Here is a 25,113-nt window from a genome sequence, read left to right as displayed (position 1 = left end):
TCATGAATTTTGAAGTCAATTTGGAGTAGTGATTTTGGTCACACCGGAACAGGAACGGAGCGAGCGGTTTTGCCGCGTGAAATTTGTTGCTCTGATTTTAATGTAGTGAGAAAACGGTGTTTGAACAAAAGTTACTTTTCTGGCTAGTGGGTTTTTGTTCACATGCGGCAAGGTCACTTTGATTTTTTCTGTTTTTTCGATTTTTTGGATCGGATTTTCTTTATGCTTTTCCCAATCCATTCGTAGTTCATTCTAGGCCTAGTTTTTTCTTTGAACCAAATTTTCATTTCTCGCTGTTGTTTTTTTGGATTTTTCTAGAAATGGTTTTCCCAATTCACAAATAGTCCGTTTTAGGTCTAGTTTTTTGTTTAGTCAATCAAAATTCTTTGAATTGTACGTTAGGAATTTTCCTGCTATGTTTTTTACTTTGTCGCATAAAAATTGTTGCTTCCTTAGCTCAAAGCTTGTTCAACATTTTGCTTGAAATCTGACTTTTCTAGGCTAGTTCCACTCTTCTCTCATTCTGCTAAAAGTTTTTTTAGATAGCAGTTGCTCAGCAGAGCTATTCAAAAATGAACAGAGTCAGTATCAAAAAAACGAAATCAAAAATAGAAACTAGATAAACCCATAAAGACCAATTTTAGATGTCAGTTACCCAAACTTTGTTCTTAATTACCATCTCTAATGCTTATTGGTTTTGATAGTAGCCCCTGTGTAGTCTCACTACGAAACAGGAGTTTGTTCAGCTCTAAAATGACATCAAATTTGTTTGCACTTTAAAATTGTTTTTGTAAAACAATCATTTTTTTCATTAGTTTTTTCTCTTTCAATCCCAATCTTGGTTATGGGAATCAGCGGCGGCCATTTTCCGACAATGTTTGTCGTTCCTACCCCCACCTTAGAGGGGAGCGGAGGAACTATATGCTCAATTGGGTGTATTTTGTATTCAATCTTGTCCGATCGATATATTCATTGTAGAGAGTTGTGAGTATCATCAGAAAGCCCGTCAAGTGTATAATATCAAAGTAAATAGATATTTTTAATTGCTTTTGAAAAAGGTTTGAAGCAATTATTGTAAACGTGTTGTTCTTTTTATGCAAAATTTTTGCCTGACGACCGTTTTAACGCTTTTGCTCTACAACATGCGGTGACTTCTCATGTGACCTTTTCTTGCTTCACTTCATTTTGAGTGATTTCGATTGCTTGCATTCCGAAATGAACTTTGTTGCTAATATAAAAGCAATTTTTAGCGGTTGATTTGCTAACGTGTTGTAGTTATGTGGTCATGACGTCTAACTTCTAAACTGGAGGTCTCGGGTTCGAACCCCTATGAGTTCCGAGTTTTTGCACCAATAAAGAAAATTAAATTGCCCCCGCCAGCCGTTCGAGAGAAATTAATCCGACGTTAGTCGTTTTGTTTCCGAGCTATCGGTGTTTAAAGTTTTGTGAACATTCTAATCTGATTTGCGTGTACTTGTTTACGTTTTCCGTAACTTTTGCTCAAATTTTCATCTATTTTGCTAAAATGTTAAAATTGTTAACGGAAGCGTTATTGGTTTTAAATTCAAAAATAGCTGAGGGTATGCGAACGGCAATTCCCGCTTTTCCGTGAAAAATGACTCAAATTTTCTTCTTTAGCTCTGTCCAAATTTTACGTAAGTGAAGACTTAGAAACTGCTGACATAATCTTCGTTTACTCCGATTAGTATTAATTTTCAGTATTAAAGGAGCTTTTGAGCATTAGTTAAGTATTGAGTATTAAATGAATTAACATTTTCCAGCCTCTCGCTATCTTGAGTCCATATCTATCCAATAAGTTTGAGGCAATTATTTTAAACGTTTTTAGGCAAAAATTTTGCTTGACAGTTCTGTTCAAGAATATTCTTTGATTTTTCTTCTTGAGTAAATTTCTTCACGCTTGACTTTTCGATTTTTGCTTGATCTAATTTGAGCTTATTGAGAAATAGTCTGTGTTGCAAAAACAAAAGCTATTGTAAACTAGGGGAGTATGCGGGCTTGGTATCCGAGTGGTAAGTGCTTCAGTCTAGAATGCATAAGTTTATGGGTTAGAATCAGTTTTTTTGCGCTCATAAAGGAAAGTTTATCTTTGCTTGAGTCTACCCGAATTAAATTGCCCCGCCTGTTGTTTGAGAGTAAATCGTCCGACGCTAGTCGGTTTATGTTTTCAAACCTTTTCGTAGTAAAATCAACTGTCCTTATCGCTTGGAGCACTATCAGTTTAATTTGACACTAGTTGAAGCTTCTGAGAGTTGATAATTTGTTTTGGAACTTCATTTGTTTTGTTGCGATAAATATTAATTGAGTGATAAAGTTTTCTTCTGGATATAAGTTTTATTTCTGCGGGTCTTCAGGTAACATTTCAATTAACAAAAAAACTTAACTCAGGTGCCTTAAAAGGTATTGTCATAACAGCGGTCAAAATCTTTTTAAAACGTTTGAATTAGAAAGCGATCAGCTGTTAAAGAGCTTAATAGTAAAAGCGAATTACAGCTAGTGCTCTTTGACAACATATTGAACACAAAGTAACCGCTGATCAAACTGGGCAGTGCGACCTTTGGTCTATCAAGGTTTAAAGTGAGCAACTTTTACGGCCGGTTTATTGTGTAAAAAAGATAAAAAAAAGATTTTCGTTTCCCATTTAATCGTGCTTATCAATCTTAAGAAAATTATTCTTTCTCTACGTGTGTCGGTTTCACGTTAAATTGAGCAGTGCTTGGACAGCAAAAATGAATTCGCTTTTGTCAGAAAGTAATTTAACCAAATTTACTGATTAACTAGATGCTTATTTTCTGCTTGTAATTGCAATGTAAAGTTGATATTGATGTTGTTTTTAGAGAGAACGGGACCAATTGATTACCGAAATGAGCTTCATTGAAATCTCTTAGATCGATAGCTACTCTAATAAAAGAGGTTTCATGTTGATAATCATTATGCACATTTCATTATAAAAGTCAAAGCGTGTTATGTGTTTTGAAGCAAGTTTTTATTGATATATATTTTGTTGGTGCTTCGATTTCTCTCATATGTAACGTTCACGATATGCTATTTTAGAAGGACTAATTACTGGTCAGTCAAAGAAGAATAAGTACCTCTGTTGTACCCTCAGAGTTTTATGTCTGTTGTCGCTTTACTTTCTGTGGTGGGGAAACACCGTTGTTAATTCACTTGCGTGCAGTGCAATGAGTGACTTCCATCTATTTTTAGACACTGATGCTAGTGAGAAATCCAAATCGAAGTCTCCATCGCCCGCAAAACGAAGAAGGAAGGACTCAAGCAGATCCCCAGTCCAATCCAAACGTCGCAGATCTCCCAGTAGGTCTCGCAGTAGACAGTCTAGGAGAGACGACAGACGTCACCGGGATGAACCCGATCGACATAGGCAGAGATCGAAATCAAGAGGTTCCAGGGCATCATCGTCCAGGCGCAGTCGAGGTAGAAGAGGCAGCAGAGATGAGGAATCTAGGAGGTCCTCGCCTCGATCAAGGGGAAGTAAAAGGGAAACGAGACGAGAGCATTCTTCACCAAGACGACGCTCGTCACCCAGCAGGCGCGAACGGACTAAAAGCAGATCAAGAAGTCCTCCTAGAGGTCAGCTTACAGCGTATTGAGCCCTAATTGTTGTATCATATAAGACGGACGACTATATTCAGACTACCAGTCGCTGAAAGCTGTAATGCATATTGTTTTATAGCTGCGAAGCTGTAAGCTGAGCGAAGCTATATTGCGGTGCTCTTGGTTTTTTACAATTCAAAGAATTTGAATTGTTTTACAATTCAAAGAATTTGAATTGTATTGGGGCGCTGTCTTTTTTTTAAGATCTGTTCACACATTTTCATGATTTCTGAAGTCAAATTGGAGTAGTGATTTTGGTCACGCCGAAACAGGAAGTGGAGCGAAAAAGCGAGTTTTGCGGCGTGAAATTTTTTCGCTCTAATTTTAAAGTAGAGTGAGAAAACGGTGTTTGAACAAAAATTCGCTTTCTCGCTAGTGGTTTTTTGTTCACATACGGCAATTTCACTTTGATTTTTACTGTTTTTTCGATTTTTTGGATTTATTTTTTTTCTAAATGGTTTTTCCGATCCATTCATAGACCGTTCTAGGTCTAGTTTTCTGTTTAGTCAATGAAAATTCTTTGAATTGTACGTCAGGACTTGTCCTGCTATGTTTTTTTGTTTCGTCGTCTGACGCTCTTTTTTTCGTTTTACATTTGTTCACGCAGCAAAGCTGAAAAAGTCAAATATTCTGAATGACTTCTCCCTCTCACTAACGGCATTTGCGCGCCTGACGTCATTTCTCACTCGCGTTAGCAAAAGTTTTTAGGTTAGTTGCGTGATTAGATTTTGATCATACGTGACTTACCTCACTCAATAAAATGACTTTTGCACTTTAAAACTTAAGTTTAATTTGAAATTTTTTAAGGTCAAAGGAACTCCTATGTGATGTGCATTAAAGGTCCCTAATAAGAGGCTTCTGCGGAATGAATTTTAACAAACTTAATTCATCGCTGAATGTTTTTACCTAGTTTTTTGAGCGGCGTGGATTTTTTTTTCAATTTAGATCTCTATCTGTTTCTATCTGTATTATATGGCACGCAGGTCTATTCTTTCGCAGCTATTCCGGCAGTCTGCTGGCTATGTTTTTATAGCTGCGTAGCTGTAAGCTGAGCGAAGCTATATTGTGGTGCTCTTGGTTTTTTACAATTCAAAGAATTTGAATTGTATTGGGGCGCTGTCTTTTTTTTAAGATCTGTTCACACATTTTCATGATTTTCCAAGTCAAATTAGAGTAATGATTTTGGTCTTGCCGAGACAGGAAGTGGAGCGAAAAGGCAAGTGGTTTTGCGGCGTGAATTTTTTTCGCTCTAATTTTAAAGTAGAGTGAGAAAACGGTGTTTGAACAAAAATTCGCTTTCTCGCTAGTGGTTTTTTTGTTCACCTGTGGCAATTTCATTTTGTTTTTTCAACCGTTTTTTCGATTTTCTGGATCGCATTTTTTCTCTAAATGATTTTCCCAATCCATTCATAGTTCATTCGAGGTCTAGTTTTTTTTTAGTGAATGAAAATTCTTTGAATTGTACGTCAGGACTTGTTTTTGTTTCGTCGTCTGACGCTCTTTTTTCGTTTTACGTTTGTTCACACAGCAAAGCTGAAAAAGTTTTCTGAATGACTTTTCCTCTCACTAACGGCATTTGCGCGCGTGACGTCATTTCTCACTCGCTTTAGCAAAAGTTTTTAGGTTAGTTGCGTGATTAGATTTTGATCGTACGTGACTTACCTCACTCAATAAAATGACTTTTGCACTTTAAAACTTAAGTTTAGTTTGAATTTTTTAAGGTCAAAGGAACTCCTATGTGCAGTAAAGGTCCCTAATAAGAGGCTTCTGCGGAGTGAATTTTAAGAAACTTTATTTATCGCTGAATGTTTTTTACCTAGTTAGTTTTTTGAGCGGCGTCGATTTTTCAATTTAGATCTGTATCTGTTTCTATCCCTATTATATGGCACGCAGGTCTATTCTTTCGCAGCTTTTCCGGCAATCTACCGGCTATGTTAATTGCTCTTAAACGATGTTTGTAGCAATTATATTAGTTCTGTGGTCTTTTTAATGCGATTTTTTGATGGACCGATTTTTCGTCTGACCTTTTGTCCCCAAAAACGGGATAAACAGGTAGCGCTCGGTGGGCATTAAGTGGCCGTGCAACTCTCTTAGAGCCTTACGCCTGACTGGTCTCTAGGTATGCGATTCGCCGAAACTGTTTTGAGGAGTGGGTATTAGTGATGTCACCTTAGTTAAATTGAATGCGACGCGTGAAAACAATTAAATAGGTCAATCTGCTGATCAAAAGTGAAACGCAATAAGAAAAATCTGCTCATAAATTTTGTGATAATAAGTGAGAACACTAAATGGAAAAATTTTGCTGTGCGCGCAACATTTTTTTGAGCGCGGGGGACATTTTCAGAGCCGTTTTTTTAAATTCTCAACCTTAACTGTTTGCGACAATGTTGTGTTTCTCACACTTGATAACAAGTAATTCTTCTTTTTGGAGAATATTAGGCATTTTAAGCCTTTAGTCAGGAAGATTCCAATCTGCCATTTTTGGCTATTTTTCTCAATTACCGTGTCGGAGGCTTTGACTGTTTTTGATTGATTTTGGGTTGCAACTGGTTTTAATTCAACAGCCTCTCGATTTGATTGTCATCAATTTAGGTTGCTTCTATTGCAGAAAAGTAATTACTCCAGTAATTGCACAAAAGTAATTAATCAATTAACTTTTCGCCTGTTGTCTGATGTAGAAGTTTTCTTTTTCTTAGGCTTTTTGAAACTAACTTTTTTTTGTTCAATAGCCTCAAAGCAAAGGCTGGGGTTATTATTGGGCTTCTCTTGGCTTTTTATTTCGTAAGCAGGATTTTTGTTACGACCATATGGCGTCACAATCAAATCGCCACTTAAAATCTGCTTTTTGTTCATTCAGTCATGCAACTTAACTGAATTGCGTGACGTCATTTTTCACTGTTAGTGGCGACTATTTTTTTTCATTCGCGTGATTAACTTTTTGGTCACACATGACTTACCTCACTCTCAAAAATGACTTCCTCACTCTGAAATTGACTTCTCTAATTGAATTCAAAGACATAAGGTCAAATGAGTGTGTGTCACACTAATTGAAGTGTATATGAGGGCAATAAGTTAAACAAGTTCTTAAAATGCAACAGCGGAGCATTTTAAAGGTATCTGTTTTGGTCTGTTACCATCTTTTTTTGAGACTGCAGATCTACGAAGCTATTGCGGCTATTTTCTGGCAATCTGCCAGCTATTTTTTTTACTAAACGCAAATTCTTGAATGATTTATGGGTGGTTTCGCTGAGATTGATGATATTGTTTTCTGTTCGTTGCTTCATTCACTTTTTTATCATTTTGTTTTGGCGTTTTGGTAGTCTCGGTCCGTTAAGAGTATTTTGTGCCAAATTGCAACTTGCAGAGATTATTGAGATTTTTTAAACACTTGATTAGATTTTTATTCATTTTTTTTGTTTCTTTTCTTTGAAGGTCGTGTGTATCGTTTTTAATTGCAGCGAAGCGATAGCGGAGCTGTTATTGGGCTCATCTTGATTTTTTACTTAGTGATCTTCCCTATTTCTGTTACCACCATTTGATCACGAAGCGAGAAGTTAAGAAAATGACTTTGCCTTCTCTTATCAAATCTGAATTAAGAATTGAGTTTAAGATATATTTGGAATTTAATAGAGGCCGTCGAAATTGTATAATTATGAGGCTAAGTTGCTTAAAAGAAATTTTTAATAGCCACACGGCGATAACTGGGGCTGTTATTGGCCTTCTCTTGGTTTTTTATTTTGTCAAGATTTTTGTTACGACCATATGACGTCACAACCACTTCAAATCTGCTTTTTGTTCATTCGTTCATGCAATTTCAAATTGAGGTGCGTGCGTGACGTCATTTTTTGCTCTTAGTGCAGCAAGTTTTTTGTTCATTCGCGTGATTCTTGGTCACACATGACTTACCTCACTCTCAAAAATGACTTCCTCACTTTGATTTTGACTTTTTTTACTTTAATTCAAAGAGATAAGGTCTAATGGGTGTGTGTTACTCTAAATGAGGGTTATTTAAGAGCAGCTAATAGAGGCAGCAAAATCTTATACTTATTTCAATCAAAATATGACTTATCAGCCTTCAATGAAAAGACGAATTTTTTGGTCTGTCTTTTTTACTGCTTTTTTAGACTGCAGATCTACGAAGCTATTGCGGCTATTTTGAGGCAATCTGCCAGCTATGTTTCTTTGTTGACATTTTATTTTGACAACAACTTTAGAATCTAAAATCAGTACCTCATTTTTTGGAATCTTTTTTATCATTGGTCTCGGTGGTCTTCTTTATCTTGGCATGTTTTATATCGCGGCTATTATCCAGCAATTTGTCGACACTGTTTATTAAATGCTCTCAAACGAAGTTTTTAATAACTATATTAATCCTGCTGGTTTTTAATGTGATTTTTCGTACTATCGACTTTCTATAGGCTTTTTTCGTCTGACAATATCCTACTTTCAGTCCTCAAAAATAGGATAAACAGATGAAGACCAGAGAGCATTATGTAGCTGAGCACATCTTTTAGAGCCGTGGGTTTTACTAGTCTCTGTATTTGATTCATCGAAAGTGAATTTATATCCTAGTTTTTTTTACTTGTTTTCTCGTTTTTTCTTGATTTTTGTTAAATGCTGAAAAGGTTATAATGCATAGTTGATCTCATATGAGTACCGTATTGACTGGTAATTATAATGACCCTATTGGCCACTATGTATGATTGACCCAATTGACCACTAATTATTATGTTTTATCAATTTGGTACCAAGAAGTTTTGTGTTTGACGCGCTGCTTTCCACATTGTTGCCTTGTCACTGAGTTTCTTTAATGATTTTTCTCATCGGTGTTCTAATGTGACATCTTTAAAATAACTTTTTCACTGTTTCTTAGGTTTTTTGTGTTCTTTTTGTTGCTTATCATTGAGTCATAAACGATAAAACGGTACATTTCACTTTCTAATTTTCCGTAATTTGCCAATGTTTATTAATTTCCAATAGGTCCGTAATTTTTAACAGCCGCAAAGTGATAGCTGGGGCTATTATTGGCCTTCTCTTGGTTTTGACGACTCAAAGAGGAGTTTTGGAAAAGTCCTTTTTAGGAATCGAAGAAGTTTGGAGAAGTCCTTTTTTAAAACAGTTTTATTGGAGTTAATTTTAAAGCAGGAAATGAAAAGTGTGGACAAATTCGGACTGGTTTGGTTGCTGATCAAAATTGAAGAGTCGAGCGAAGAGAGTGGTTTTTTGGCGCCGCTTTTTTCGAGAGACCGAGAAGTTAAGGTGTGAAAATTCCTGTAAGCGAGAATTTTTCGTTCACATGCTGTAAGTTTTTGTGCAAATATTTTTGGTTAGGAGGTTTGATTATAACGTTGTTTTCATTTGGGCTTATTTTTGACTGTGTTTTTGAAGGTTTCTGGTTGTTAATATAAGTTTTATGCTATTTGGAGGTTTTTCATCTATTTTGCGCATTTTTGGAGAGTTTAAGCGATCCTTCTCTATTGTTTTGTTTTTACTGATTTAAGACGTATTTGAATAGGCGATTTTTACTTAGAAAGTTTTTAGATACCTTGTGAGTACAGTTTTGTTGTTATAAAACATTTTTTGTTGAGAAAAATGACAAAAATTGAGACATTTTAACCTAGTTTTCTTATTTTTATTGTGAAGTTTTTCGGTTTTTCAAATCTGAGGACAATTTTGTTTGTCTATTATGACTTGCCTTTTGTCCCGTGAGAATTTAAATGCCCTATTTGCCAAATGGAACTGTTTGCCTTTATGTGCCCTTGTATCCTGCATTCATTTCTATATAGCAGTTTAACCTTTTGACCTTCATTTCACATCTGTCGCGACGTGACTATTATGACATAAAAATGGCTAAATTTACTGCCTCAATTGAGTTTTTGCCGAGATTTTGACCTCAAAATTATAACATTTGAACTTTTTTTCAGCTAAAGTTAATGCAAATGACTATTCATTTAGTTCAATTTTATTGTTTATGCAAACAAACTATATAGCTATAATACCACCTCATTGATAATTTCGGTTTATGATTACTGATTAATTGCTCTCAAACGAAGTTTGTAGCAATTATAGTAGTCCTGTCGGTCTTTAATGCGATTTTCAGCTTGACCGACTTTTCGTCTGAACCATTCGACTTTTTGTCTTCGAAAACGGGATAAACATGTAGCACCCATTGGGCATTAAGTTCTCTTAGAGCCTTTCAGCTTACTAGTCTTATGAATATTACCACACGGTTGTTATCGACACCGAGAAGTTATCAAACTCCGAGGCGAAGCCCAGGTGTTATGATAACTTCGAGGGCGATAACAACTGTGGGGTAATTTTTTTAATCAACACCTGTTGTGATCATTTCAAAATTGAACACAGTTGTATTGGTTTTTCATTTTTAATTTTTGGGGACAATTACATTTTCAAAGGTAAGAGATTATTATTCGGATCTGCTCTTCGTTTTGTCCTCAGGCGTCCCCCCACACACACAGAGAGACACACGCACGCACACAAACACACACGCTCGCACACACCAGCACCCACGCACATACGCACACACGTACACGCAAACATACACACACTTACACACACACGCACAATTACACGCACACGCGCACACACACACAAACACACGCACGCACGCACAAACACACAGACGCACACACGCACAAACGCACGCACACACACAGACAGCACACACACACCTGCACACACCACTCACACCGCACACACACACCACACAATTTTTTTAGACTACAAGTTTATCAAACTGTTTCCATCATTAGACTACGAGTTTATCGCCACTCTTTTATCGCCACTGTTAACGTAATAACAGTGGCGATAAAAGAGTGTGATAAACTCGTAGTCTAATGCTGAAGTGTTTTTCCAGTGTTCACCAGTTATCGCAACAGGTGTTGATTAAAAGTATGGGATTCTCAAACTGTTTTGGAGACTTATACTTATGGTGTGAAGTTGACCCCCCCCCCCCGAATCCCTACCCCTGCACATCGTCTCCCAATGTTGCCCCACCCCCGCTGCGCTCACATCGCTCCCCTTCAATTAAGCTTAAGCTAGCCTAACTAATCCGTGGCTAGCTACTGACGAAGCCAACCGCTCGCCGGTCATTTGGGACCAATTCACCCGACGTTAGTCGCTGATGCTTTGTTATGGAATTCCTGGAAATCGTAACTTTTTGTCGTGGTCCCTTTTCGCTGTTTAAATATGGGATCTGAGCAGTCTGTTTCGCGGTTATTGTTGGGCAATTTGGTGGATGTTTAGATCTGTTTTTGAGAGAGCAATGGTTGGTAAAATTGCGAAAAAGTAGACTGCCGTAAAAGTTTCGTTACGGAATGTTGCTACATAAGTTTCTCCCCATGACTCGTGGCTCCTCGTTGTCTCTGTAAATTGTTGAAATTGATTTTTTTAAACAGAGATCAAATCAAAGTGGAGTGATAAACCAGAGAGTAGACGTCGTAGCAGAAGCCACTCTGATTCTCGTTCACTCGAGAGACGACGAAGAGAACGTAATACATCACACAGTCAGCGTGAAAAGTCATCACCAGTGCAATCCCGTAGTGCAAAAGACAATAGTCGCTCGGAGAAGCCCACATCAAGACCTGCCCCTGTCCGCAAAAGTGAGTCAGACTCGGAATCAGACGATTCCCCTCAGAAATCTCCAAGACGCCATAAGCGAGAACCAGAGAGTACAGATCGAAAGAGGCAGCTATCGCGTTCACGTCCAGAAACCGCGAGACGTAGAGGCAGAAGTGACAAAAGCGGCAATGATTCGTCCCCTGAGCAGAAAACACGGGAAAGCAAACAACATGAGAGGGTACCTGCAAGAGCGAGAAAAGAAACTGCGTCAAAACGGGCTGAATCATCAGGATCTGAAAATGATCGTCGTGAAACCCGAGAGAATAAGGCCAAACGTGTGCAAGGACGTCCACCATCTTCATCGGGTGACCGAGAAAGACGGAGGGGTGAAAAGAGGTATGATGACATACAAAGTTCTCCAAAACTATTTAATGCTTAGGTTAACTGAAACAATGGGTGTTTTTGCTAATATAAACCTAATTAATAGCAGCCTCAGCTTCTCAGCGGGCTATTATGGCCGTCCTATTTTTTTACTCATCGTACTAAAATTTTTTCGCTTTACCTTAATTTTTCAGCATTTTGCGTGAAATCTTTTAGACTTTTCTAGGCTAGTTTCACTATTCTCTCATTCTGCTAAAAGTGTTTTTAGACAGCAGTTGCTCAGCAAAGCAATTCAAAATGAACAGTGTCAGTATCAAAAAACGAAATCAGAAATAGAAACGGAATAAACACATAAAGCCCAACTTTAGATGCTTGCTACTCGAACTTTGTTCTGAGTGTCTATCTCTAATGCTTATTGGTATTGATACTAGCCCCTGTGTTGTCTCACTACAAAATAGGAGTGTGTTCAGCTCCAAAATGAAATAAAAGTAGTTGGCACTTTAAAATTTTTTGTGTACAAACTTTTTTTTATTAGCCGCTCAGCGATAGCTCGGGCTATTATTGGCCTTCTCTTGGTTTTTTTATTTCGTCGTCGCGATTTTTGTTACGACTATATGACGTCACAATCACTTCAAATCTGCTTTTTGCTCATTCGTTCATGCAATTTTAACTGAAGTGCGTGCGTGACGTCATTTTTCGCTCTTATTAGAGTGAGCTTTTTTGTTCATTTGCGTGATTAAATTTTAGGTTACACTTGACTTATCTCACTCACAAAAATGACTTCCTCACTTTGAAATTGACTTTTAATTACTTTAATTGAAAGAGATAAGGTCAAATGGGTGTGTGTCACTCTAAATGAAGGTTATTAGAGAGCAGCTAATAGAGGCAGCAAAAACTTATACAGATTTTTAATCAAAATATAACAAATCAGTCTTCAATGAAAAGACGATTTTTTTGTCTGTCATTTACACTGTTTTTTTTGAGACTACAGATCTACAAAGCTATTGCGGCTATTTTCTGGCAATCTGTCAGCTATGTTTCATTAGTTTTTCTCCTTTCAATCAAAATCTTGGTTATAGGAATCAACGGCGGATATTTTCTGGCAATCTGCCGGGTATGTTTTGCCCTTTATTTCTTTATTTTGAAGCTAAGTGCCTCTTTGTCGCTACAGATTGTCAATTTAAGTGAATTCGTTAATTTTTTTGAACTTTGATCACAGATCTTAAAAAAAGACAGCTCATCAATACAATTCACATTCTTTAATTTGTGGAAAATAGGGGCTCTGTAATAGCCGCGATGAGGTTGGCTTTTATAGAGCCCCTATTTTTTTTTACAAATAAAAGACTTTGAGTTGTATAGGGGCGCTGTCTTTTTTAAGATCTGTGATGATTTTGGTCACGCTGAAACAGGAAATGGAGCGAAAAAGCGAGATGCTTTGCGGCGTGAAGTTTTTTCGCTCTAATTTTAAAGTGTAGTGAGAAAAATGTGTTTGAAAAAAAACACGCTATCTTGCCAGTGGTATTTTGTTAATATTCGGCTTTTTGACACTGTATCGACTTTTTATCTTTTTTTTCCCAAAAGGATATCCCAATCAATTGATAGTTCATTCTGCGTCAAGTTTCTTTGTTTAGTCAATGAAATTTCTTTGTATTGCCTCAGGTCTTATCCTGCTTTTTTATTTCGTCTAACAAAAAATTGTTTTGATTTGCCTTAGTTGACAGCTTGTTCAGCATTTTGCTTGAAATGTTTTTGACTTCTCCAGGCTAGTTTAATTCCTTTTTATTTCTTCTCAAAGTGCTTTTAAGCAGCAGGTGAGCAGCTCAGTAACCTGCCTGAAGTGAACCGAATCAGAATCGAAAACCGAAATCAAAGTGAATATGAGATATAGCCCAATTTTAGATGCCCGCTATTTGAACTTTGTTCTTATAAGTTTTTTTTTAAATCTCTAATGCGTTTTGGGTTTGGTTCGAGCCTCTGCGTCCTCTTGAAAAATCTAATCTAAGCAGTCCGCTTTTTTGAAATGTTACTGTACAAAAATTAAATTTTATCGTTGTTTTTCTTCCTTCAATCCAAATCGGTGTTATGAGAATCAATGGTGGCTATTTTCGGCAATCTGTTGGGTATGTTTAGTTGCTCTCAAACGAAGTTTGTAGCAATTATATTAGTCCTGTCGGTCTATCACACATAACACATAAGCATCCCGGTGACGTTGCCCCCCCCCCCCCCCCCGTAGCTAGCTACTGAGGAACACCCGCTTGCTAAAAACTCGCAAATTTTTACTAATTTTCACAATTTTTTTTTCAAGCTTTTTGAAAATTTTTGTCATTTTTTGAAGGTCAACAGCCCTAAATGTCAAGGAACCCACTTTAAGGTTTGATAATAGGTTACTGCATAGTTCTAGTGCTAATAGAATGGTTTTAGCATCGCAATTTTTTGCATTTTTTTTTACAGATCTTGAAAATTTTTGTAAGGTTTTTAAAAAATTTTGTCGTTTTTTAGGTTTATCCAGCCTCAAGAGCCGAGGAGCCTCATCTAAGTTTTGTTAATAGGTTATTTTATAGTTTCTAGATGTACTGAAATTTTGAAAATTTTAACCTGATTTTCTGCATTTTTTTGACAAAAAAAGTTTTTTGCACATATGTTGTCTTTATTCAAGCTTTTTCAACCTCAGGATTTAGAAAACCTCCTTAAGGGTTTGATAATAGGTTGATGCATAGTTTCTAATAATAATGGAATGGTTTTCAACGTTTTAACATCACGAATTTAAGCAGTTGTTTGATAAAACTTGATTTTTCAAATTTTCCAAAATTTATTGTCATTATAGGAGTTTTTCCAGCCACAGGAAGCAGGAAACCTCCTATAGGCTTTGATGATACGTTACTGAAAAAGTTTTATTGGCCATAGAATAGTTATCAACTTTTTAATATCACAAATTTTTTTCGATTTTTTTTGTAAAATTTGCTATTTCATGTTTTTTGAATGTTTTTGTCATTTTGTAGGTTTTTCTAGCCTCAAGGAGCCAAGGAACCTCCTAGTGCTTGATAATAGGTTACTGTATAGTTTCTAGATGCAATGGAGTGTTTTTAAAGATTTTAACATCACGTTTGGCAATCTTTCTGTTGAAATTGTTTTTTTAAGGTTTTTCCAGCCTCAAGAGGCAAGAAACCTCCTCTAGGCTTTGGTAATAGATTACTGAGTAGTTTTCGGATCAATGTTTTGTTTTTCAAGATATCAATATCACGAATTCAAGCCTTTTTTTTGAATTTTTTAAATTTTTTTTTCGTTCACCAGGGACCTCCTTCGAGGTTTGATAGTAAGCTGCTGCTGAGTTTCCAGAGTTAATGAAATGGTTATCATTATGTTAATGACTCGAATTTTAGCAATTAATTTATTAAGAAAAATTTTTGAAAAATTATTGTTTCAAGCATATGGATCTTTACTGGCCAGCGAAACTGTTTAAGGCTTGAAATAGGGATACTGGATAGTCTCTTGAGACAATGGAATAGTGTTCTGAAGATCATAATGTCACGAATTTTAGCAAGATTTTGTTAAAATTTGCTGTTTTTAAAATATTTGAATATTTTTGTCCTTTTCTGAGTTTAACGATCATTACTGGCCAACGAAGCTTTTGAAGTCTTGCAGATGACAAAAATCCAAACTCGAAAAATGTTTTTGAACATTTTCTTCACTGAGATATGTGGAAATTTGTCTTCTGAATTTTGCACTTTCAGTTTTTCTATATGATTTAGTTACTACCAAGGCTAGAAAACTTAGTTGTAGTGTCGAATCTCATCATGGAGAAAATTCCTGGTTCTCAATCTCCCTCTATGTTGTTTGGCGTTTCTTTTTTTCTCTCTCTCATTCACGTTTTATCTCGCTCTCTCTCTCTCTCAACTCTTGTTGATCTCAGCGGCTGTTATATGGCGTGAGATCATCGTCTATTACCCTAACCTCACGCCCCTTCAATCAAGGTAAAGCTAACCTCACTAAACAGTGGCTAGGTACTGACGAAGCCAACCGCTCGCCGGTCGTTTGAGAGCAATTCGCCCGACGTTAGTCGGTTATGTTTATTAGTTGCTATCGAAAGGAGTTTGAGGCAATTATTTTTAATATGTGTCTTTGTAGCCGCAAAGCATTGCCCGGGACTATTATAAGCGTTCTTTTGATTTTTAATAGCAGCAAAGTGTTCTCCGTTTTTAACTTTTTTTCGTGTGATGTTTATTAATGACTGCAAAGCGATAGCTTGGGCTGTTATTGGCCTTCTTTTGCGTTTTTCTTTGTTTTCTGTCAAGATTTTTGTTACGACTGTTTAACGTCACAATTTCTTCAAATCTGTTTATTAGCCGCCGTTAGCCTATCGGCGGCTATTTTTTAGATGCTCTTGTTTTTTTTTCAATTCGCTTTACCTTTGGTCGCGTTTTTCGCTTTACATAAGTAACGATATCCACGCTTGACTTCTGACTTAGTTCACTCACTAGTAGTATAAGTAAATGACTAGTAGCACACCACGGGGGGGGGGGGTCACGCACGGTAAAAAAACGACCCCCTCTAAATCTCTACATTTCGCCAATAAATTTCTTCAGAAAAGCCCTTGGGCGGGATGGAACAATATATGAAGACAAAATCAGAACATGAGTTTGGAAAAATTGTCTAGCAAGATCATTTTTCAAATTACAGTTCCAGAAAACAGACGTTAAGTAAAAATCGATAAAACTGTTTCAATGAGTACCCGAGTTACGAGAGACGAAATTGATGGGGGTATTACAAACTTGGTTTTTGATGATGGAAACCGAGAGAGACCTCCATGGCGTTGCTGTTCCAATACCGTAGTCCCTCGATCAGAGATTATGTTTTTCGTTCAAGTGAGTATTATCGTGCTCATGATTAGTCTCTGTTTTGCCATGCTATTCTTGATATCGGAGAGTTGCGAAGAGAAATCAATTTGGATTGCACTGCTTTCGAGTCTAGTTGGTTATATCTTACCAAATCCTAAATTATGAATAAAGTCATTCTCACAAACGATAGGATCTTCATGGCGGTTGTAGGCCCAAGTGGTTCTGGGAAAACTGACCTCATATTCAGCATGCTGCAAGGTAGGTCCTTCTACCCAGCATTTCCCAAAATTTATTACTTCTACAAAGAGTTCCAGGACATATTTACAGCTATGCAACAAAAAATACCGCACATTGAGTTCATCAAGTATTCCGGATTGGATATAACGAAAAAGCTTTCGGACTGTCTGCTCGTTTATGATGACTCATGCGAGGAAATTTTTAACGACAAAGAGTTTGTAAAAATTGCAACATCGGGAAGACACAGAAAACTCCACGTGATTTATGTCAAACATAACTTATTCCAACAGAGCAAGTGGTCACGAACGATTGATCTAAACACAACTCATATAGTTTTATTCAAATCATTGCGTGACATTCAGCAAATAGAATACCTCGGAAAACAGTTGAACTGCCTCCAATTACTCAAGGATGCGTACAAATTAGCGACAGCTCAGCCATATGGACATTTTATTGTTAACCTTGATCCGAAAACAAGTCAAGGCTTACGATTTTCTTCTCAACTTTTTGGTCCCGAACCGTCAGTTTTCTATAATCCTTCGGAAGAAGCCATTATTACACCAATTACGAATGAAAAAGAGACACTTGCTTATGCTGAAGCGTTGGTGCGTTAACAGCAACCCAAAATCGAAAAGCAAGCGAATTTTCCTAGCCCAAGATATTGAATTCATTTGGTTCCTAAGCGATTGCGTAATGAACGTGCTCTCTGGTGTTGTCCCAATCAACAAGAAAGAACTACAACAATTCGAACCTCAACTACGACAACTTTCTGAAAAATATTTCAGTGCGCTGGAAAGAAGTAAATTATTCCAGACAACGAGAGGGTTTTCTCTGATTCAACTAATTGCCAGACCTTGTCGAGAGTATCTACAGAAAAATGCCAACTGAGGAATTTGTGCTCATTCCTCGCAACATGTTTACAACTGAACAACCTCAAGTTTCGCAAATATTAAACAATCCACTAACAAAAAACAAGTCGAAACAACTATCGCTTCTACAGAGAACTTCAAAACAAGAGCCACCAGAAGCGGTCATACAGCAGAACACAGAGCAACAAACATATGACGTCATGGTTTCCGATGAAGAAGAAAAGCAACAAAGTATCCCAGACAACACTAAACGGAAAGAGTTTGATGAAATCAGTCAGAGTGTGATCGATGATATAGATTTTCTCGATAAAGACAAATTTGGAAAAGCAAAAATAATTTTGAAGAAAATCAACAGATCACACAACATTTCACTGGACTTTGAAGGTAAAATCCTGATTAATGGAAGGAACACCGACATTCCAGCATCAACTTTCCTCTACGCATTACAACAAACATCATCAAAACTTTTGCCTGACGATTATCAAGTATTGAATTATTTGAACCTTGCACCACATCTCACTTGTAATACTTACGCAAAGAAGTTCATAAAAATTCCGAAAGAGCAAAAACTACGTCAGTTTCCGGATGGAGCAGCCAGTGAACAGAAACCTACTATCGAGAGAGCAGAAAAAACAGAGACTGCTAGCTTTGATGAGGAAGGCTTCGCAGACGCAGAAGAAGAAATTAAAACGCCAACAAGCTGGAAAACTCCATTCAGCGGAAATCAAAAATCTAAATAAAGTTTACACGAAAGGAAAAGCAGCATTTGGAAGTGTTGCTAACATAAAAGAGGAAAGCGGCTTTTCCCACAAAAAAATTGAAAAATTCCTTCAATCGAAGAACTCATACACTAAATATCGTCAATTCCGGAAAAGTTTTCCACGATTGAAGGTAGTTGCTTACAGAATAAACGAAATCTGGTCCATAGATGTAGCCTATATGGACAAAATAGCCAAGCACAACAATGGGGTCAAATAACTATTGATTGCAGTTGACGTTTTATCACGCTATTTACGTGTTCAACCTCTCAGAACGATGTATTCGAAGGATTGTGTTGAAGCTTTCAAACATGATGAAGACGAAACAACCAGAGAAAGTGTGGACAGACAAAGGCACCGAATTCAAGGGCGCGTTCAAAACATTCTGTGAAAACAAAAAGATTCATTTGTATACAACCGAAAACGAAACCAAATCTGCGTTTGCGGAAAGAAATATTCGATCACTTAAAAACATTATATACAGATACTTGGAAGAAAAATGGACTTGGAACTATATAAAGGAGCTTCCCAATTTCGTAAATATCATTAACAGTCGTGTTAACCGCGTTACAAAGTTAGCCCCAAATAAAGTATTCAAAAAACATGAACCATTTTTAATTTCGATTGCTTTGGACAACAATAAATATAAACCACGATTCGAAGAGGGGGACCTGGTACGAATAGCGAAACCAGACGATACCTTCAGAAAAGGTTATACTCAGAATTATACAGACGAAGTTTTCACAGTACTAAGATTGGCTACAACAAGTCCACCTACCTACAATCTGATTGACGCGAACAACGTTAAAATCCTGGGGAAGTTTTACGAACCGGAATTAGTACAAGTTGATGCGTTAAACAATGAAGAGGAGCAATGATTTCTAACAGCAATGAGTTTACAATTGACTTGTTATCAAATGCATCAATGGACGTTTTTAATGGAAACACTATGGCATCATTTCGGAACCAATTATCACAACCAATACACTTACAGGGAGAATGGCAAGTAGCATTGACTTCTCTATCTTTTCCATCAAACATCAATAACGTAAACTCTGGAGAAATAGTTGTATACAAGAATTCAATGACCAATCCAAATGAGTCGAGTAATCGATCAGGACAACTCAGAAAAATTCGGACTGGTATTTACAACAGCTGGGAAGATCTAGTCTCGGAGATTGTTCGCATTGCAAGACTAAAACAGTTCGATCGTAAGTTTGACAAGATAATGCAAAAGCTTGTGTTAACATTTGGGGAAAATGAAGGATTGTCATTTCAAGACAATGAAATTCCCAGCATTCTTGGATTCAAGGGGACCCCGGACCCTGCACACAATGGTTTTGTTCACATTGGTTACAAGACAAACTTGGAAAATGGGGCTCCGAACACTCCTAACAGACATTTTGGTATTTTCCCCGTTGATATAACATGTGGCTCACAGCTTATTTTTGTCTACATCGACATTATTGAGTATCAACATGTGGGTGACTCACGTGCACCCATTCTCAAAATCATTAAGTCGGAAAGACGTCTGAGAAACGGTAGCCTCAACACAGTAGCACCTATTCACCATAAAACCTTCACAAACTTGGATTACAAGCGTTTACTTTCAAACAATATCCAGAACATCAAAGTTGAGCTGAGAAACGAGACCGGGAAACTCCTACCTTTCACCGGAATCGGTAAAGTTGTCGTCAGTCTTAAATTTCAGAGAATAAGCTAACTGATGGAAGCCTACTATAGTAATCAAGCATCCAATTCAATGCCCCATTTCTCAGGACATTACAGACAAAGAGGAAGTGGATTCGGCGCATTAGCTGCTGGCATTGGTCGTGTTGCATTACCCCTAGCCCGACGACTTATTTGGCCAGCAGCAAAAACAATCGGAAGAGAATTGCTAGTGCAAGGTGCACCAGAGTTATTACAATTTGCAACAAAAAAGAAATCAGCGAAGCAAGCTCTGAAAAGTACAGTTGCAAAAACAGCGAGAAAACAAATCGGAGGAGCACTTCAACGAGGACGAAAAGCAATCTATCGAAGGAGGTCGAAGAACAAAGCATACAAAAAGCAGTCTCCATCAAAGAAAAAGATCATTTCGCGAAAAACGAAGCCAAAAAGAAGTCGATCAGATTTCTTCTCAAAAGTAAAAAATGCGTACTAACATTGTTATTCCCACAGAGGCAACACATAGCTCATTAGACTTGTTCGAGAAAACTCCCCTTCTTGTAACATTTGATCAATCGTTCGAGCAAAAAACAGGACCTTTGTACTCGCCCACTGGATCTTCGTTAGAGTTTGAAATAGTCGGTGACAGAAATAACTTCATCGACCTACAGAAAATTTATCTGGAAATCAAATTTCGAGTTGTTCGAAATAATGGAAACGATTTACGCTTCACTACGGGAGATGCCAACAACAGTGACACGCCACATCTAGCCAATAATGTCTTACATTCCCTTTTCGCCGATTGCATAGTGTCAGCAAACGGCATCAAAATTTCTTGCGCCAATGGTCACTACGCACACAAAAGTTTCATTGAAACAGAATTTTCTCATGGATCGGATGCGAAAAAAACCTGGCTGAAATGTCAAGGATATGATTATGAAGCAGACCCAACAGGCGTCCCAGCCGCTACAATCACAGCTCGACAAGAAACTGTGAGAAGATCTGCTCAACTCACACTGTATGGAAAAATAGCTACCGATTTCTTTTCATGCGATAAGCATCTAACGAGTGGAGTAACGCTGCGAATTTCTTTCCGACGATCACAGGATGATTTTGCGATTGTGAGTGAAGACGGGGCTAAACACTATAAAGTCAAAATCGATGAAGCAAATTTGTTCGTGCGAAAAATGACAGTCTCCGATATCGTGCTTGGTGCAATCGAGAAAACACTTCTCAAGACACCTGCAATGTACCGCTATAATGAAGTTATTTCGAAAGCTTTTCTAGCAACAGCTGGGCAACAGAGCTGGAAGCAGGAGGATATTTTCACAAAAGAACCTATTCGTAGACTAATAGTCGCCATGTGCCGCAGCGATGCGTTCATCGGTACTAACACGCTCAATCCATTTTCATACCAGAAGTTTGATTTGAATGAGATAATAATTTACCGAAATGGGTTCGCCACAGCTGGTACACCAATGTCAACAACTGATAATAAACGACTATACTACAACTCAATGGCTGCACTAGCTTATGTAGAAAATGGTCACGGGATATCTCTATCTGATTTTCCTGACCATTACATTATGGTGTTTGATCTCACCAGCACTCAAGAAGCCACACATGATTTTATTCATCCCGAGTTAACAAACTCTTCATTATCTGTGGAACTCAAGTTCGGTGCAGCGTTGCCCCGCAACATTGAAATTTTATTTCTCGGGGAGAAATGTTCAACAGTTTATATCGATTCCTCGAGAAACGTTTCCAAAAACGCTCTTCCTATAATCTAATGGATGAAGATAAAATATTCAAATTGACTCTACAATCAGGTCATTTGATGTTTAAATTCAACGGTGTTTATGCAGCTGACAATTTCCTCTTGCACATGCCAACCAACTCATTTGCTATCGTTAACGCTTCACCAGCCTCTTCACCTGGATCTCATTGGATTGTGCTTGCAAAGAGATATGCCTACCCAATAACATACTTTGCCGACCCGCTGGCATTACCTCTCTATTCATATAAACACATATCAGACCGATTTCGACAAAGCACTAATGATAGCATTATAGTGGACCTCATGGAAGACAGACGTGACACAAATAAACCCCTACAAAGTGCAGACTCTCAAATGTGTGGACTTTATTGCATTTATATTGCTCATTATGTTCTCAATGATAATTTTCCATTCATTCCCGATATCAATGAAATTCAACTGTTGTCGTTTATAAAACATATGAAGTAAACAATTATACACGCTTTCTTTTTAGTTAGGTCGATGACTCAGCAACCAAAAATTCACCTTTATAAAGAACTAAATTCCCCCTCCCCTGGAAAAACAAACTAAATCGTTCGACTATGACAAAAACGTTGATGGCTTGTAAACAAATTCAAGTTCTTCAGACTTGTGTTGATGGCTTGTAAACAAATTCTTCAGATTTTTGTCTGCACCCGAGTGCGCTATGTAAACAAAAAGTAACGCTACCAGGTTGAATTGCGTCACTGTAACGTGATGGCCCCTCGACAAAAACAAATAGGAGACAGCTTGCTTGCATCCGATTGGCCAATCAACTTGTCGAAAGCGGGGTCCCCCGGACTGAAAAATTACTCTTGCTTTTTGCCTTACACTTTGCGTTCAGTTGATTCAAACTTGATACATTTTTGTCACTTCTAAACTTTTTAATTAATCGTTCCTTTCACCGTTACTCTCTTACAGCAACAATCAATTTTGTGCGATGGGGCAAGCCAAGTGCGAAATTTGTCATAAACTACTGGCAAATAGAAGAAGCGTTCGTCGACATCGGAAAGAAGTGCATAAGATCTATCCTCAAGCAAACTCATTCGAGTGCACTGAATGTGGTTTCACCACGAGAAGCCTGTATAAGCTAACAGGACACATGACTGTGCAGCATGCGGCGACCAGTCCACGATACTGCATATACTGTCAAAAATGTTTTCCACGTGACGCTGATTATCTTGAGCACATGAACACTTTCCACGGTCTACCAGCTTGGAGTGTAGATGCAAACAACCTACAGGACTCAGGCATCATACCAAACGAACGCGCTTTCGGCGATACACTGAAAGTCTATGAGATTACCGTCGGGTCAAGAGACGTTGATCTATTACACGTTATGCAGCTAAAACGCCGAGAGATTGAAAACATTATCAATATTAGTGTTCAGCAACACTCACAAAAAGTTCAGTTCAACTCAGTTATCGATCTCGTCAAACCCATGAAAACCGATGATGATCTATCAGCAAGCCAGCCCGATAGAATTTCGATTCATGTTGCATCAAAAATGGAACGAGTGGATTTCGGTGGTCTTGCAGATAAAACCTTCCATGCAATGGTAGAACAGATGCTCCTAGCGCTCAACAATTTTGCTTCCCATGGTAGCGGTTGGACTCTCGACCAAATTGTCAATATTGAAATCCGAATAGCAAAAGCTAAACCGATAAGGGCATCGTCATATTTGGCGCTTCCAGGCAAACTAGCGCGCACATGATCTCTACTGAACATCAGAAACCGAGAAGACGAGAATTGTTTTCTGTATTGCTATACTGCCGCCTACCATTTTAAGTTTGGCCCTCGACTTCTTCCTCCTGGTGCACCGGCACGCAGGATAACCAGCCCAGTAACATACGGAACAGACAACCCGCTTGCAAAACAAGATGGTGTGTTTGACATGCCTATGGGCTTCCACCAGATGACTCGCTTTGAAGAGCTGAACAATGTCTGCGTCAACGTTTTTCGGTAAGTTAAAAATCTTTCTTTTCGAAAAACTTCAAAACTAAAAAGAAGATCATGGCACACAAGCAAATGAGGAAAAAAAGATTAAAAACCAAAAAAGTTTGAATATTTTAGCTACGCTGAAAACGGTCTGATACCATTCCGAGTTTCCAAAAAACAAAACTGTGAATTCAACATGAACCTTCTTCTTCTTAGCGACGGTCAAATGCATCACTACGTTTTAATCAAAAACCTGCGATCTCTTATTCATAAAGTCAAGGAACGAGTAGTTAGAACAGATAATCATATTTGTAGAAACTGTTTTCATGTTTGCACCTCAAAAGAACGATATGAAAAACATTTAGAACTTTGCTGGAAAAACAAACCAGCAATCGTGCGTATGCCAAAAAACACAACGTTTGTCTACAAAAAGTTTCAGTCCCGTTGGTTTGCTCCAATTGTTGGCTTTTTTGACTTGGAGTCAATAATCGAACCTGTCTCAGGATGTCAAAACAACCCAACCAAATCAGAAACAAGAACAATAGAAGTACATAAACCGTGCAGCTATGCAATGTTGTTTGTTGCTCAGAACCAAACTGAACCGTTTCATTTTGAATGTTTGACAGGTCCAAAGGTCATGGAAAAATTTGTTCAGTCTTTGGAAACCATAGCAAAACAAGTTTACAGTGTTAAACAGCAACACAAATATTTCTCTGGCCAGCCTCTCATCGCGAAAGAAGATGCCGCCAATTGTTGGATATGTGAAGAACCATTGGAACACAATTTTAATAACCCGACAGTTCTAGATCATTGTCACTTCACTGGAGAATTCCTCGGATGGGCGCATAACACTTGTAACATTAACAGGAGGTTTCTCAACTATACTCCGCTATTTGCACACAATCTCTCAAACTACGATCTTCACCATGTAATTCTTGCTCTCCAGGGTAGCAACATGAGGAATACTGTATCAATTGTTCCGAATACAGATGAGAAATATATAGCTCTGGAAATTGGGGCTCTAGTCTACAACCGTCAGGACAAGAATGGAGTAATCAAACCGGTGTATGAGTATATCAGGCTACTAGACTCATTTCGTTTCATGGCCTCGTCATTAGAATCTCTAGCACAAAACTTACCCTCTGATCAGTTTACTTTGCTAGAACATCACTTTAAGGATTGGCCAGAAAGTTCAGTGCAAATGTTGAAACGGAAGGGATTTTTCCCCTATTGTTACATTGATAATTTCACTAAACTGAAAGAGACCGCACTCCCACCACGAGAAAAGTGGATGAATAGTCTCCAACAGTATCAAGTGAGCGTTACAGAAGACGAGTACAAACATGCGCTAGAAGTTTTTGAAAAGTTTCAATGTGAAACAATTGAAGATTACTATAAATTGTATCTCAAAACTGATGTGTTTC

General features: G+C 37.7%; 1 protein-coding gene across 2 annotated transcripts in view; it reads left to right on the top strand.

Annotated features, from left to right (window-relative positions):
* LOC142344750 (uncharacterized) overlaps positions 1–25,113 on the top strand; it is an 83,834-nt gene that overhangs the window by 14,266 nt on the left and 44,455 nt on the right. Inside the window, exons 6-8 of one of the 2 annotated variants that reach the window (XM_075396645.1) lie at positions 3,073–3,087; positions 3,226–3,609; positions 11,049–11,607. In XM_075396645.1, the coding sequence (XP_075252760.1) occupies positions 3,073–3,087; positions 3,226–3,609; positions 11,049–11,607 (958 nt within the window). The remainder of the gene's footprint in view (positions 1–3,072; positions 3,088–3,225; positions 3,610–11,048; positions 11,608–25,113) is intronic. The other variant, XM_075396646.1, reaches the window with a different exon arrangement.

This window comes from Convolutriloba macropyga, chromosome 8 (assembly GCF_964194025.1).
Source record: "Convolutriloba macropyga chromosome 8, txConMacr16.3, whole genome shotgun sequence".
In the NCBI taxonomy this organism is placed as follows: Eukaryota; Metazoa; Xenacoelomorpha; order Acoela; family Convolutidae; genus Convolutriloba; species Convolutriloba macropyga.
Note: the sequence above shows the minus strand (reverse complement) of the source record. Positions and strands in the feature narration are given on the sequence as shown.